Genomic DNA, 17,500 nt, shown 5'->3' with positions numbered 1-17,500 from the left:
AAAGTTCCAAAATCTACTTAAAGTTCTAAAATCTACTTAAAATTCAAAAATCTACTTAAATTTCCAAATCTACTTAAATTTCCAAAATCTACTTGAAATTCCAAAATCTACTTAAATTTTCAAAATCTACTTAAATTTCCAAAATTTCCCAAATCTACTTAAATTTCCAGAATCTACTTAAAGTTCCAAAATCTACTTAAAGTTCCAAAATCTACTTAAAGTTCCAAAATCTACTTAAAGTGACAAAATCTACTTGAAATTCCAAAATCTAATTAAAATTCAAAAATCTACTTAAATTTCCAAATCTACTTAAAGTTCCAAAATCTACTTAAAGTTCCAAAATCTACTTAAAATTCAAAAATCTACTTAAATTTCCAAATCTACTTAAATTTCCAAAATCTACTTGAAATTCCAAAATCTACTTATTCCAGAATCAACTTAAATTTCCAAAATCTACTTAAAGTTCCAAAATCTACTTAAAATTCAAAAATCTACTTAAATTTCCAAATCTACTTAAATTTCCAAAATCTACTTGAAATTCCAAAATCTACTTATTCCAGAATCTACTTAAATTTACAGAATCTACTTAAAGTCTTCTAAATCTCCTTGTAATCCCTAATCCCAGTGATGGTCATGAGCAGAATTAAAGTGTGGATTAAGTGTCTTTAACAGTGTAATCTGGATTAACTCACAGATGATGTGTTGGTGAAAGACGCTGGTGAGTGTGTGATCTGTTTAGAGGAACTGCTGCAGGGACACACCATCGGGAGACTGCCATGTTTGTGTATCTACCACAAGAGGTGACACACACACACACACACACACACACACACACACACACACAGAGACACACACACACACAGACACACACACAGAGACAAACACACACACGCAGACACACACACAGAGACACACACACACACAGAGCTACATTTTATCTTTGTACAGTTATGACTGAATCATTTAAGACGTGTGTGTGTGTGTGTGTCTCTGTGTGTGTGTGTGTGTGTGTGTCTCTGTGTGTGTGTGTGTAGCTGTATAGACTCCTGGTTTGAGATAAACCGGTCCTGTCCTGAACACCCGTCTGACTGACTGACCACCAGACAAGGTGGGAACAACACACACACACACACACACACACACACACACACACACACACACACACACACACACACACATCATCACCATCATTCATTCACGATGCTGCTGGTGATGAAACCATATTTATTCATGTGTCTGCAGAACATCTGGTCACATGGTGGCGCTGTGGTGGACACGCCCACGCCAACGCCCCCAACACCTGAGGAAGGAACCAATCAAAACACAGCAGAGAGAGCAGTGGAGCCGCCATTTCACATCTGTACAGTCCAATCATCTCATGGCCTTAACTGAGCAGGAAGTGAAGCAGGAAGTGGAGCAGGAAGTGAAGCAGGAGGTGAAGCAGGAAGTGGAGCAGGAAGTGGAGCAGGAAGTGAAGCAGGAAGTGAAGCAGGAAGTGAAGCAGGAAGTGAAGCAGGATTAGCTGAGAAACCTCCTGGTCGTCCTCTGGTCAAAGACTCAGCTCTGGTGTCACTTCTTCTTCTTCTTCTTCTTCTTCTTCTTCTTCTTCTTCTTCTTCTTCTTCTTCTTCTTCTTCTTTTTTGGTTCATCGTTCCTCGCACACCTGAGCGAGCGAGCGCGGAGGGGGCGTGGCCTATAAACACAAAAACTGTGATGTCAGCTGATGGCAAACTGTGGTCTGAGGGAATGGGAGGGGCCAGTGTAGTGTGTGTGTGTGTGTGTGTGTGTGCATGCTTCTGGTTAAAGAGATAGTTCACCTTTTTTTAAAGTGTTATTGTTTGAGGCACTGACTCATAGTGAACACTGACTGTGCTGTTAGCGCCCCCTGCCTTTGAGACACTGACATGAACAGACTTTAACAACAGGAAACTGATGTTTGTAAACCACTCACTCTCCCACACCAAACTCACATAGAGAGTGAGTGACTTTGGTGTGAGAGAGTGAGTGACTTTGGTGTGGGAGAGTGAGTGACTTTGGTGTGAGAGAGTGAATGACTTTGGTGTGGGAGAGTGAGTGACTTTGGTGTGGGAGAGTGAGTGGACGTAGATTTTATTAGTCTTTTGTTAAAGTGGCTAAAACAAAATCCTGAACTATCCCTTTAACTGGAACATGAGAGGCTCAGACCTGAGGACTGACTTTTGCAGTCCTACTTTGATTATTATTATTATTGTTATTATTATTATTATTATTAACAATAACAATAATAACAATAATAATAATAATAACCATTATAATAATAATAACCATTATAATAATAATAATAATAATAATAAATAATAATTCACACATATTGTCCCTGGTCTGTAGCCTCAGCTGCTCTGGAGCAGACTGACTTCTTTCTTTTGTTTATTATTATTATCATTTATATTGTGATATTATGATGATGATGATGATGATGATGATGATTATTTATGAGGACGACGACGACGTCAAAGAACCAAAATCATACAAACAACAAACTGCATTTATGAAAAACTACTGTAAACAAATGGTGGAATAAAATTGTGCTAGATGACGAGTTTGTTCTTATTTTAATGATTCATGTTTTTAGAGAAAGAAAAAACAAAACAGTGTTAATAAATTAAAGTTAAGATTAAAATTAATCTCAAAATTCATGCTGTTTTTTAGTATTATTTTTTTTTACATGTGGCCCTAATGTATGGAGGATTAAACCTGAGATAAGTATACATACATAAATAAATAAATACAGGAATAAATAAATGCTTAAATAAATATATAAACAAAATAATAAATAAATAAATACAGTAATAAATAAATAAAACAACAAATAAACAAATGCTTTACATGTATTTCTACATTTCTGTTCACCTACATTGATTTATTTCTGTATTTTTCTGTTAATACTTGTGTCAGGTTTAGTCCTCCATATAAATGCGCTTCCGTATTATTCCGTTAGATTGCGTTCATTTGTTAAAGTGTCGTTAAATGACGATGAAAACATGAATTCTTCTTGTTTTGAACAACTGTTCGATCGCGATGAGTCGATTGCTCTGGTCTGGAGCGAGAGAGAGAGCGCGAGACGTCAAAGCAGCGCGCTGATTGGCTCTCATGTCCTGGCGCGAAAATGACAGGACAGGAACAGGAAGTAAACGGAGAGTAAACAAGAGTCACCGGTGAAGACGGAGACGTTTCCCCGGTGAAGAAGGTTAGTCCCCGGTGAATAAGACGAAGTTTCCCTGGTGGTGAAGACGGTTAGTCCCCGGTGAAGTAGACGAAGTTTCCCCGGTGAATAAGACGAAGTTTCCCTGGTGGTGAAGACGGTTAGTCCCCGGTGAAGAAGACGAAGTTTCCCCGGTGAAGCCGAAGACGTTTCCCCGGTGCAGACGGTTCTCCGGGCTTTCCGTCCCGGTTCCGTCTCCCGAACACTAACATGGACTCACAGTCATATTTCCCGGTCCCGCCTGGCGTCGCCGTGGAGGAGAATTTTCTGTCGCTCGACGACATTTTACTGACTCATGAGAGACTTCCAGTCCGGACAGAGTGCGCCTTCCCCCGCCTGGGCTTCCTGGACAAGTCCACGGACACGCAGGACATCACGGAGGTCAGTGACGGTCCGTTTGTCACACGATCAGCAACAGTTTAGCCTTTATATCTACAACAAATATTTATATACGTGTATATAAATATATGTATATGTATGTATATACACTTACTGTACACTTATTTATGTTGAATTCTTTTCGTGTAGTGTATTTTGCTGCTGTGCCACAACAATTTCCCCTTGGGGATGAATAAAGTATTATTCTCTCTCTCTCTCTCTCTCTCTCTCTCTCTCGCTCTCTCTCTCTCTCTCTCTCTCTATATATGTATCTGTGTGTGTGTATATATGTGTATATGTATATATGCGTGTGTGTATATATGTGTGTGTATATGCATATATATATGTATGTGTGTGTGTGTATATATGTGTGTGTATATGCATATATATATGTATGTGTGTGTATATATACATATACATATTATCAAATATATATATATATATAATATATATATATATACACATGTAATAGATGTGTATTAATATAATGTATGTATATATGTGTATATATATATATATATACATATATATATATTTATGTGTATATATATATATACACATACATATATATACCCAAAGTTCTAAATCTGTGTGTGTGTGTGTGTGTGTGTGTGTGTGTGTGTGTGTGTGTGTGTGTGTGTGTGTGTGTGTGTGTGTGTGTGTGTGTGTGTGTGTGTGTGTGTGTGTGTGTGTGTGTGTGTGTGTGTGTGTGTGTGTGTGTGTTCTCTCAATACTTCATAACAAGCAAATCAGTGAAATAAAGTAAGTTGTTGTGTTGACGTGTCGTCATGTCAGGGCACAAAGATGGAGCTTCCTCTGTGGCTGAGCAAAGCTCTGTACGAGAGGAAGAGGAGGGTTGTGTCTGTGGAGCTGCCCAAGGTCTACAGAGAAGGCTGGAGGACGGTGTTCAACGCTGACCCCAACGTGGTGGACCTTCACAAGATGGGACCATACTACTACAGTCTGGGATCTCAGCTGCTTCACTTTGACAGCCCAGAAAACCCCGACATCGCCCAGACGCTGCTGCAGGTTAGCATTTAAGAAGCTGAAACATGACCGAAACGTGAAAATATTCACATTTAAGAAGCTGAAACATGACCGAAACGTGAAAATATTCACATTTAAGAAGCTGAAAAATGACAGAAACGTGAAAATATTCACATTTAAGAAGCTGAAAAATGACAGAAACGTGAAAATATTCACATTTAAGAAGCTGAAAAATGACCGAAACGTGAAAATATTCACATTTAAGAAGCTGAAAAATGACAGAAACATGAAAATATTCACATTTAAGAAGCTGAAAAATGACAGAAACATGAAAATATTCACATTTAAGAAGCTGAAAAATGACAGAAACATGAAAATATTCACATTTAAGAAGCTGAAAAATGACAGAAATACGAAAATATTCACATTTAAGAAGCTGAAAAATGACAGAAACGTGAAAATATTCACATTTAAGAAGCTGAAAAATGACAGAAACGTGAAAATATTCACATTTAAGAAGCTGAAAAATGACCGAAACGTGAAAATATTCACATTTAAGAAGCTGAAAAATGACAGAAACGTGAAAATATTCACATTTAAGAAGCTGAAAAATGACAGAAATACGAAAATATTCACATTTAAGAAGCTGAAAAATGACAGAAACGTGAAAATATTCACATTTAAGAAGCTGAAAAATGACAGAAACGTGAAAATGACAGAAACGTGAAAATATTCACATTTAAGAAGCTGAAAAATGACAGAAACGTGAAAATATTCACATTTAAGAAGCTGAAAAATGACAGAAACATGAAAATATTCACATTTAAGAAGCTGAAAAATGACAGAAACATGAAAATATTCACATTTAAGAAGCTGAAAAATGACAGAAATACGAAAATATTCACATTTAAGAAGCTGAAAAATGACACATTTAAGAAGCTGAAAAATGACAGAAACGTGAAAATATTCACATTTAAAAGGCTGAAAAATGACAGAAACTTGAAAATATTCACATTTAAGAAGGTGAAAAATGACAGAAACATAAAAATATTCACATTTAAAGTTGTGTTCTCGTCTTACAGTTGATTTATCTGTGTTGTTGTACCAAAGTTAACCACTAGGGTGTGCAGTCGGGTCACAAAGTTCAGACAAAGATCATTTGATTTAAATAAGTTATTCATTGTCTGTTTCACTGCAGTGACTGAAAACTGAGCAGCTGAACTCATTAACCCATGAATAAATTAATCTGCAGCTAATTTAATCGTTAATTAATCACCTTCAGTGTCTTTGTTTAATCATTTAGAATAAAGAAAGTAGAAAATATTCACATTTAAGAAGCTGAACAGTCAATAGAAAGTTAGATTAGTTTAGTAAATGATAATCGTTGCAGCCATAAGTAATTATAATAAAAAAAATAATAATAATATTAATGATGATGGTGAAAAGTTGATGAGAATCAAGACGTGACTGTTTTCAAACGTCACGTAAATATACTGTCAAATACACTGTAAATATACTGTAGATATAGTGTAAAATACACTAAATATACTGTCAAATACACTGTAAATATACTGTCAAATACACTGTAAATAAACTGTCAAATATACTGTAGATATAGTGTAAAATACACTGAATATACTGTCAAATACACTGTAAATATACTGTGAAATTCACTGTAGATATACTGTAAAATACACTGTAGATATACTGTAAAATATGCTAAATATACTGTAAATACACTGTAAATAATGCTATATATACTGTCAAATGCACTGTAGATATACTGTAACGCACACTGTAGATATAGTGTAAAATACACTAAATATACTGCAAATACACTAAATATACTGTCAACTACACAGTAGTTATACTGTAAATTACACTGTAGATATACTGTAAAATACACTAAATATACTGCAAATACACTGTAAATAAACTGTCAAATATACTGTAGATATAGTGTAAAATACGCTAAATATACTGTCAAATATACTGTCAAATACACTGTAGATATACTGTAAAATATGCTAAATATACTGTAACTACCCTGTAAATATGCTATATATACTGTCAAATGCACTGTAAAATAAACTAAATATACCGTAAATACACTCTAAATACAAAAAAAATATACTGTCAAATACACTGTTAATATACTGCAAAATACACTGAATATACTAAATGCACTGTAAATGTACACCAAATGATCTGTAAAATACACTAAATATACTGTAAAATACACTTGGTATACTGTTATATACACTGTAAATACACTAAATATGCTGTAAAATACACTAAATATACTGTAAATACGCTGTAAAGTACACTAACACTTAACGTGTGTTTAACGTGTGTTTGATGTTTTTAACGCGTGTTTAACGCTTTTAACGGGTGTTTAACGGGTGTTTAACGCGTATTTGACGTTTTTAACGCTTGTTTAACGTGTTTAACGTTTTTAACGCGTTTAACGTTTTTAACGCGTGTTTAATGTATGTTTAACGTTTTTAACGCGTGTTTAACGTGTATTTAACGTTTTTAACGCGCGTTTAACGTTTTTAGCGCGTGTTTAACGTATGTGTAACGCGTGTTTAACGTTTAAACGCGCGTTTAAACGTGTTTAACGCATGTTTAACGTTTTTAGCACGTGTTTAGCGCGTTTAACGTTTTTAACGCGTGTTTTAAGTGTTTAACGTATGTTTAACGTTTTTAACACGTGTTTAACGCATGTTTAACGTTTTTAGCGCATGTTTAACGAGTGTTTAACGAGTGTTTAACGTGTTTTTAACGCGTGTTTTTAACGCGTGTTTTTAACGCGTGTTTTTAACGCGTGTTTTTAACGCGTGTTTTTAACGCGTGTTTAATGCGTGTTTAACGTTTTTAGCGCGTGTTTAACGCGTGGATTTTTCCTCAGACGTTCATGGGTCGGTTCCGGCGGACCATGGACTCGTCTCAGAACGCCTACAACGAGGACACGTCGGCTCTGGTGGAGCGTCTGGACTCTCTGGAGAAGGTTCTGTTCAGGTCCGGTCAGAGTGGACTCAACGCCTTCCAGAGCTGGGAGAAAGGTCGGGCCGCTCAGCTGACCGCCTCCACGCTCGTCCTCAACTACCGCAAGAGGAAGATCGCCGACCTTCAGCCGTGAACGCCGCTTTTCTTCCCACCTGGACGCGCGGCAGCTGACGGCCGTGTTCACGCTCACTCAGTCACTGCTGATTCATGCGCTCACACATGATTCACCCTCACACCGGCTGTAAGTGAAGGTGAGTGGACGCTTGAGGGAAGTCTGAGCTGGATGTGAAACACTGTTCAAATACAAATAAATTCATCCATTCATGCATTTGCTACAACGGCGTACTGTGATATCTGACTGTAGGTGGCAGCACTGAGGCGTACTGTGATATCTGACTGTAGGCGGCAGCACTGAGGCGTACTGCGATATCCGACTGCAGGTGGCAGCACTGAGGCGTACTGTGATATCTGACTGTAGGTGGCAGCACTGAGGCGTACTGTGATATCTGACTGTAGGCGGCAGCACTGAGGCGTACTGCGATATCCGACTGTAGTTGGCAGCACTGAGGCGTACTGTGATATCCTACTGTAGGTGGCAGCACTGAGGCGTACTGCGATATCCGACTGTAGGTGGCAGCACTGAGGCGTACGGCGATATCCGACTGTAGGTGGCAGCACTGAGGCGTACTGCGATATCCGACTGTAGGTGGCAGCACTGAGGCGTACTGTGATATCTGACTGTAGGCGGCAGCACTGAGGCGTACTGCGATATCCGACTGTAGGCGGCAGCACTGAGGCGTACTGCGATATCCGACTGTAGGTGGCAGCACTGAGGCGTACTGCGATATCCGACTGTAGGTGGCAGCACTGAGGCGTACTGCGATATCCGACTGTAGGTGGCAGCACTGAGGCGTACGGCGATATCCGACTGTAGGTGGCAGCACTGAGGCGTACTGCGATATCCGACTGTAGGTGGCAGCACTGAGGCGTACGGCGATATCTGACTGTAGGCGGCAGCACTGAGGCGTACTGTGATATCTGACTGTAGGCGGCAGCACTGAGGCGTACTGCGATATCCGACTGCAGGTGGCAGCACTGAGGCGTACTGTGATATCTGACTGTAGGTGGCAGCACTGAGGCGTACTGTGATATCTGACTGTAGGTGGCAGCACTGAGGCGTACTGCGATATCCGACTGCAGGTGGCAGCACTGAGGCGTACTGTGATATCTGACTGTAGGTGGCAGCACTGAGGCGTACTGTGATATCTGACTGTAGGCGGCAGCACTGAGGCGTACTGTGATATCTGACTGTAGGCGGCAGCACTGAGGCGTACTGTGATATCTGACTGTAGGCGGCAGCACTGAGGCGTACTGTGATATCCGACTGTAGGCGGCAGCACTGAGGCGTACGGCGATATCCGACTGTAGGTGGCAGCACTGAGGCGTACTGTGATATCTGACTGTAGGTGGCAGCACTGAGGCGTACTGTGATATCTGACTGTAGGTGGCAGCACTGAGGCGTACTGTGATATCCGACTGTAGGTGGCAGCACTGAGGCGTACTGCGTTATCTGACTGTAGGTGGCAGCACTGAGGCGTACTGTGATATCCGACTGTAGGTGGCAGCACTGAGGCGTACTGTGATATCTGACTGTAGGTGGCAGCACTGAGGCGTACTGCGATATCCGACTGTAGGTGGCAGCACTGAGGCGTACTACGATATCCGACTGTAGGTGGCAGCACTGAGGCGTACTGCGATATCCGACTGTAGGTGGCAGCACTGAGGCGTACTGCGATATCCGACTGTAGGTGGCAGCACTGAGGCGTACTGCGATATCCGACTGTAGGTGGCAGCACTGAGGCGTACTGCGATATCCGACTGTAGGTGGCAGCACTGAGGCGTACTGCGATATCCGACTGTAGGTGGCAGCACTGAGGCGTACTGCGATATCCGACTGTAGGTGGCAGCACTGAGGCGTACTGCGATATCCGACTGTAGGTGGCAGCACTGAGGCGTACTGCGATATCCGACTGCAGGTGGCAGCACTGAGGCGTACTGCGATATCCGACTGTAGGTGGCAGCACTGAGGCGTACTGCCATAACGACTGCTTTACAAGTCACGAGTTTGCGATTGTGTCATGGAGAAAACTGTGCTGTGATGACTCCGCCCACATAGGCGGAGCTATGAGGTCATGATGCCAAAAATGATACCAAAGCGCGTTGAGCCAAGTAAAAGCATGTGTGTTAATGTAGGTCACTAAATATACTGTAAATACGCTGTAAAATACACTTAATATACTGTCATATACACTAAATATACTGTAAATACACTAAATATTTTGTAACATACACTAAATCTTATATATATTTACCTAAATACTGATATACTAATACTAAACATACTATAAAATACACAAAATATTCTGTAAATACACAAAATATATTGTAAGATACACTAAATATACCTTATATAGTGTAAAATACACTGTAAAAAAAAATACTCTAAAAGACACTGTGAATACACTCTAAAGTAGGGGGTTCAGGGGGCGGAGTCTAAGTGGTTCACCTTCACCCAAAACGACTGCTTTCGCAGAGGAACCCTGCTGTGGTGACTCCGCCCACATAGGAGGGGCTATGAGGTGATGGAAAATGATAGCCAAGCGCGTCGAGCCGCGACTTTAGTGTAAAAGCAGCACGTGTGTGTGTGTGTGTTGATGTAGGTCAGCTGACGGTCAGTCAGTTAATCACAGGTCAGTGATGATGATGGACGTTTCCTCTGAAGCAGAAGAATCGTGTTTCTGATCCAGATGATCGTCTAACGTTCGACAAAGAGCTTCGACTTCTGCACATGACTTTATATCCTGATGTACACAGGTCCTTCATCTGGACTCAACAGTTTTACACTGTAAATACACTGTAGATATGTCAAATACACTAAATACTCTGTCAAATACACTAAATATACTGTCAAATACACTAAATACACTGTCAAATACACTAAATACACTGTCAAAACATTAAATATACTGTAAAATACACTGTCAAATACACCAAATACACTGTCAAATACACTAAATTCTGTCAAATACACTGTCAAATACACTGTATATATACTGTCAAATACACTGTAGATATACTGTGAAATACACTAAATACTCTGTCAAATACACTGTATATCTACTGTCAAATACACTGTAGATATACTGTCAAATACACTAAATACTCTGTCAAATACACTGTATATATACTGTCAAATACACTGTAGATATACTAAATATACTGTCAAATACACTGTAGATATACTGTCAAATACATTAAATATACTGTAAAATATACTGTCAAATACACTAAATACTCTATCAAATACACTGTATATACTGTCAAATACATTAAATATACTGTCAAATGCATTAAATATACTGTCAAATGCATTAAATATACTGTAAAATACACTAAATACTCTGTCAAATACACTGTATATATACTGTCAAATACACTGCAGATATACTAAATATACTGTCAAATACACTGTAGATATAATGTCAAATACACTAAATACTGTCAAATACACTGTATATATACTGTCAAATACACTAAATACTGTCAAATACACTGTATATATACTGTCAAATACACTGTAGATATACTAAATATACTGTCAAATACACTGTAGATATACTGTCAAATACATTACATATACTGTAAAATATACTGTCAAATGCATTAAATATACTGTCAAATACACTGTATATATATTGTCAAATGCACTGTAAAATACACTAAATACACTGTCAAATACACTGTAGATATATTTAATATACTGTCAAATATACTAAATATACTGTTAAATACAATGTTTATATACTGTAAAATACACTGTCTATATATACTGTAAAATACAATGTAAATATACTGTAGAATACACTGTCATATACATTGAATATACTTTAAAATACACTAACTATACTGTAAATATACACATATACACTGTAAATCCACTAAGTATACTGTAAATGCACTGTAAAATACACTGAATACTGTCAAATGCACTCTAAAATAGACTCAATAAACTGTAAATGCACTCTGAAATACTAAGAAAATACACTGTAAATATGCAGTAAATACACTCTAAAATACAGTGTAAATACAGAGTAAATACACTGTAAAGTATAGTCTTTTTTACTCTGAACACCAGTGGTTTCCTAACAAATACCAAACGTCAGTGTCTCCTGATGGTGCAGATTCAGGTTCTTGGACGCCTCCCTGTACTCTGGCCTTTACTTCAGTGTCTGTCCACCAGGAGGCAGCGACAGATGGAATGAAGGGCGGCTCATGGATCTGCCTGTGGAGACAGGACTGTTCTCTTCTCACCATTAAAATAGTTCTTATTCTGCTTATTTATAGCAAAATCAGCCAAAAATATGGACATAATTATTATTATTATTATTATTATTCTAAATGCTTTACACAAAGCGAGTGATTTTTGTCACAATAACAGTCGTTGTTGGTAATGAACGATAATAAAATAAGACGGTGGAAGCAGCAGAATCTGCTCTGAGCTGCTTTAACTCCCGGTGTTAACTGGGCTAAAGTCAAACACCGCACTGCATCATGGGAAGTTTCCATGACGTCAACGATTGAACTCGGTGGACCGGGATCAGCAGAGGAGCCTGGAACGATGACTGTGAGTGCACACGCCTCTTTATCACACACTGATCTGAAATCATCTGAAATCATCCAGCATGTTAATCTGAATGAATAATCTGATCGTTCATGGGTGTGTGTATATACATGTATATACGTGTATACATATATATACATAGTACGTGTGTATATATGTACATGTGTGTATATATACAGTGTGTTTGTGTGTATATATGTATAGTTATGTATATATATAGTATGTGTGTATATATATATATATATATAGTTCATGTGTGTGTATATATGTGTATATACATGTATATATGTGTGTATACATATATAGATCATGTGTGTGTATTTACATGTGTATACATATATAGCATGTGTATATATACAGTGTGTGTGTATACATATATATAGTGTGTGTGTAGACAAATATACAGTACGTGTATATATGTACATGTGTGTATATGTATACGTGTGTGTGTATGTATACATATATAGTACGTGTGTATATGTACAGTATGTGTGTGTATATATATATGTATGTATATATGTATATATATATATATATATATATATATATATATATATATATGTGTACCTATGTATACACATATGTGTGTATATACATATATACAGTACACGTGTGTGTATATATACAGTATATGTGTGTATACATATATATAGTACATGTGTGTGTCTATATAATGTGTTTGTATATATGTATGTGTTTATACATATATAGTACGTGTGTATATATACAATATATGTGTGTATACGTATATATAGTACGTGTGTATATATATGTGTCGCCCAAACCTGTTTCCTGTCTTAGATTTTCGAGGTTGCTCAGTCTGAGGTGACTCATCTCAGGGGGATTATGGTCTGTATGATTCTGTCAGAGCTCCGCCCACTCTCGGTGTACTCGCACATTCAGACGCTCGTCAGTCACGTATCACTGCAAACACAAGGAACACTAGGGGGCAGCGGAGAGAACATCTCTGACAGAACCAGACTCACACATGTGCAGCATCTGCCTCCACAGGTTGGGGTGAATGGACCTGTACACAGATGTGTACAGGTCGTACACATCTGTGTACAGGTCGTATACAGATGTGTACAGGTCGTGTACATCTGTGTACAGGTTGTGTACATCTTTGTACAGGTCGTGTACATCTGTGTACAGGTCGTGTACATCTGTGTACAGGTGTACAGGTCGTATACACAGGTGTGCAGGTCGTATACATCTGGGTACAGGTCGTATACATCTGTGTACAAGTGTACAGGTCGTATACATCTGTGTACAGGTCGTATACATCTATGTACAGGTCGTGTACATCTGTGTACAGGTCGTGTACATCTGTGTACAGGTCGTATACATCTGTGTACAGGTCGTATACATCTGTGTACAGGTCGTATACAGATGTGTACAGGTCGTATACATCTGTGTACAGGTCGTATACATCTGTGTACAGGTCGTATACAGATGTGTACAGGTCGTATACAGATGTGTACAGGTCGTGTACATCTGTGTACAGGTCGTATACATCTGTGTACAGGTCGTATACAGATGTGTACAGGTCGTGTACATCTGTGTACAGGTCGTGTACATCTGTGTACAGGTCGTGTACATCTGTGTACAGGTCGTGTACATCTGTGTACAGGTCGTGTACATCTTTGTACAGGTCGTGTACATCTGTGTACAGGTGTACAGGTTGTATACACAGGTGTGCAGGTCGTATACATCTGTGTACAGGTCGTATACATCTGTGTACAGGTCGTATACATCTGTGTACAGGTCGTATACATCTGTGAACAGGTGTACAGGTCGTGTACATCTGTGAAGAGGTCGTATATATCTGTGAACAGGTGTACAGGTCGTATACATCTGTGTACAGGTGTATACATCTGTCTACAGGTGTACAGGTCGTGTACATCTGTGTACAGGTCGTGTACATCTGTGTACAGGTCGTGTACATCTGTGTACAGGTCGTGTACATCTGTGTACAGGTCGAGTACATCTGTGTACAGGTCGAGTACATCTGTGTACAGGTCGTGTACATCTGTGTATACATCTGTGTACAGGTCGTATACATCTGTGTACAGGTGTATACAGATGTATACATAAAGTCTGTTTATAGATGGGTTCATTCTCCTTTTACGTCCGTCTCAAACATCATCTTTGTCACTAGTGCATTGATAGTGATGTACTCAGTCCTTCCTCTAGAGGGCAGTGCTGAGCGCCACAGTGCAGGCGTCAACAAACACAGGTATTTTATTGCGCTTCACTGAATATTAGTCGTCCCGTTAGTCGTGAGTGTTGCCGAGGAAAAGCGATCGATGACGAGTTTTTCCGACTCCGATTGGACGATTGACTCTATACTGCCCCCGTGATTGCCGGTGGTATTGCACTCAATGTTGTAAACTAGCCTTCACAGTGAAATAAAGCTTTTTGCTCTAACGTAGCGCCCCCTACAGTTTCGGCGTAGACATGTCTACGACGGCACCGCAGATATCCGTCCCGTATCGTCCCCGCTGATGCTCCGCCCCCCTCCCGTCCACGCTCGATCCTGCGCTTTTTCCCGCCCACGTTTTCCACATGAGTGACTCGCCATCCGACCTGGACCTGGACCTGGACCTGGACCTGGACCTGGACCTGGACCTGGACCTGGACCTGGACCTAAGGTAAGACTCTCTCCCTCTCTCTCTCTCTCTCTCTCTCTCTCTCTCTCAGTTGCCATGGTAACAGGCTCTGCTCAAATGTAACTCAGTCGCTTTGAAACCATGAATGATTTTCTTGCAAAATTTCATCACTTGCTCATAAACGCTGTCTGATGTGTGTGTGTGTGTGTGTGTGCATGTGTGTGTGTGTGTGGGGTGATGTCATCAGCGTGTCAGAGTCACATGACCTGGAGAAACAGGGTGTTTTCTTTCAGATGCTCTTGTGTTTATCCAGTATTTATTTATTTAGTCTAAAAATCACGAGTATATTCAGAGTGTGTGTGAGAGAGAGAGAGAGTGAGTGCTGACATACACACACACACATACTCACACACACTCTGAATATGACACACACACACAGATCGTCAGTGTGCTGCATCATCAGTGAGGCCACGTGCTCTCTGTTTATCGTTGAGGAGGAGGAGGAGGGTGGGACTTCATCTCTCTCCCTCTCTCCCTCCCTCTCTCTCTCGCTCTCATTTTGTCTGTAACACACACACACACACACACACACTGACTGAGCTTTGTTCGTTCACACAGTCTACAGCAGCCTGAAGGACAAACACACACTGAGACCAGGACCACGGTGGAACCAGACTGAACCAGACTGTGAACCACTCAACAGGTACAGTACTTAGTGTCCTCGTCTTTGTCCTCGTCTTCATCTTCGTCTTTGTCCTCGTCTTCATCAGCTGCTTCTGTCAGAGGACGTGAACAAACGCACGTCCTCTGCTTCGCTGTCAAACGCCTCCCTGAAGAGAAGCATCGTCAGTGTGAGAGGCAGAGAACAGAAGAACTAACACTGATCAATATACTGAACATGATCAATATACTGAACATGATCAATATACTGGAGATGATCAATATACTGAACATGATCAATATACTGAACATGATCAATATACTGGAGATGATCAATATACTGAACATGATCAATATACTGAAGATGATCAATATACTGAAGATGATCAATATACTGAAGATGATCAATATACTGAACATGATCAATATACTGGAGATGATCAATATACTGAACATGATCAATATACTGAACATGATCAATATACTGAAGATGATCAATATACTGAAGATGATCAATATACTGAACATGATCAATATACTGAACATGATCAATATACTGAAGATGATCAATATACTGAAGATGATCAATATACTGAACATGATCAATATACTGAACATGATCAATATACTATATACAATATACTAAAATATAACGTAAATACTAATACAAAATACACCGTCATTAGACTGTAAAATACTCTGTAAATATGCTGTGAAATACACTGCTAATACATTCTAAAATACACCATAAATACACTGTAAATACGCTCTGAAATGCACCGTAATTAGACTGTAAAATACACCATAAATACACTGTAGAATACACTGTAAAATACACTGTTAATACACTCTAAAATACACTGTAAAATACACCATAAATACACTGTAAAATACACTGTAAAATATGCTCTAAAATACACTGTAAATACGCTCTAAAATACACTGTAAATAGACTATAAAATACACTGTAATTAGACTGTAAAATACACCATAAATACACTGTAGAATACACCATGAATAGACTGTAAAATACACTGTAAATACGCTCTAAATACACCGTAAATAGACTGTAAAATACATTGTAATTAGACTGTAAAATACACCATAAATACACCGTAAATAGACTGTAAAATACATTGTAATTAGACTGTAAAATACACCATAAATACACTGTAAATACACCGTAAATAGACTGTAAAATACACCATAAATACACTGTAAATACACCGTAATTAGACTGTAAAATACACCGTAATTAGACTGTAAAATACACCATACATACACTGTAGCATACACTGTAAATACACTGTAAATAGACTGTAAAATACACCGTAATTAGACTGTAAAATACACCGTAGAATACACTGTAAATACACTCTAAAATACACTGTATTTACTCGATAACATACACTGTACAGGACGGGTTGTGGATGGTGGCAGGACCCGCCCTGGATCCAGCCCGTCTGCCCTTATTTCTGGAGCATCAGTCCAGTCCAGTCCAGTCTAGTCCAGTCCAGTGTTTGTCAGACTCATTCTGACGCCCTGTGGCTAATAAAAAACACTCCAATCTGTCATTTGATAACACATCAGTTGAGTTGTGACGTCCCAGATCCTGGGAGTGAAGCCAGAGCCTGGAACCATTCATCGCCCAGACAACATTTGGCAGGACCGTGTTCCAGGTGACACACGCTGCGTCAGCTGTTCACTCTTCAGGAAGACGCAACGTCCGTGTTTTCTGATGCACCAAGAAGAGGAAGAGGAAGCAGAAGAGAGCTGGACCAAAGACACGTGACACGTAGAACGGCGTAAAAACAAACCAAAGCAACAATCTCAGAATATCATCACATGGGTTTGATTTAAAGTTTGTAACGATGAGTGACATCTAGTGGTCAGACTGTGTCTGTGTTGTCACGTTGTCCACAGCAACCACGAGCT

The 17,500-nt window shown here is 39.3% G+C and overlaps 2 protein-coding genes across 2 annotated transcripts in view; both read left to right on the top strand.

The window, feature by feature from the left end:
* The window catches only part of znrf1 (zinc and ring finger 1), an 8,063-nt gene extending 5,784 nt beyond the window's left edge, over positions 1–2,279 (top strand). The window contains exons 3-5 of the mRNA XM_083893558.1: positions 695–800; positions 1,035–1,108; positions 1,243–2,279. Coding sequence (XP_083749684.1) covers positions 695–800; positions 1,035–1,092 — 164 coding nt within the window. The 3' untranslated portion in view covers positions 1,093–1,108; positions 1,243–2,279. The remainder of the gene's footprint in view (positions 1–694; positions 801–1,034; positions 1,109–1,242) is intronic.
* Positions 2,280–3,451: 1,172 nt separating this feature from the next.
* On the top strand, positions 3,452–7,748 carry gins3 (GINS complex subunit 3; the record flags this gene model as incomplete). Its single annotated transcript, XM_083893559.1, has 3 exons — positions 3,452–3,622; positions 4,415–4,648; positions 7,518–7,748. The coding sequence occupies 3 exons, from the start codon at positions 3,452–3,454 to the stop codon at positions 7,746–7,748; spliced, it is 636 nt and encodes a 211-aa protein (XP_083749685.1).
* Between the last annotated feature and the right edge of the window lie 9,752 nt (positions 7,749–17,500).

This window comes from Microchirus variegatus (genome assembly GCF_963457635.1).
Source record: "Microchirus variegatus genome assembly, chromosome: 8".
NCBI lineage: Eukaryota > Metazoa > Chordata > Actinopteri > Pleuronectiformes > Soleidae > Microchirus > Microchirus variegatus.
This window is presented reverse-complemented; position numbering and strand designations above follow the sequence as displayed.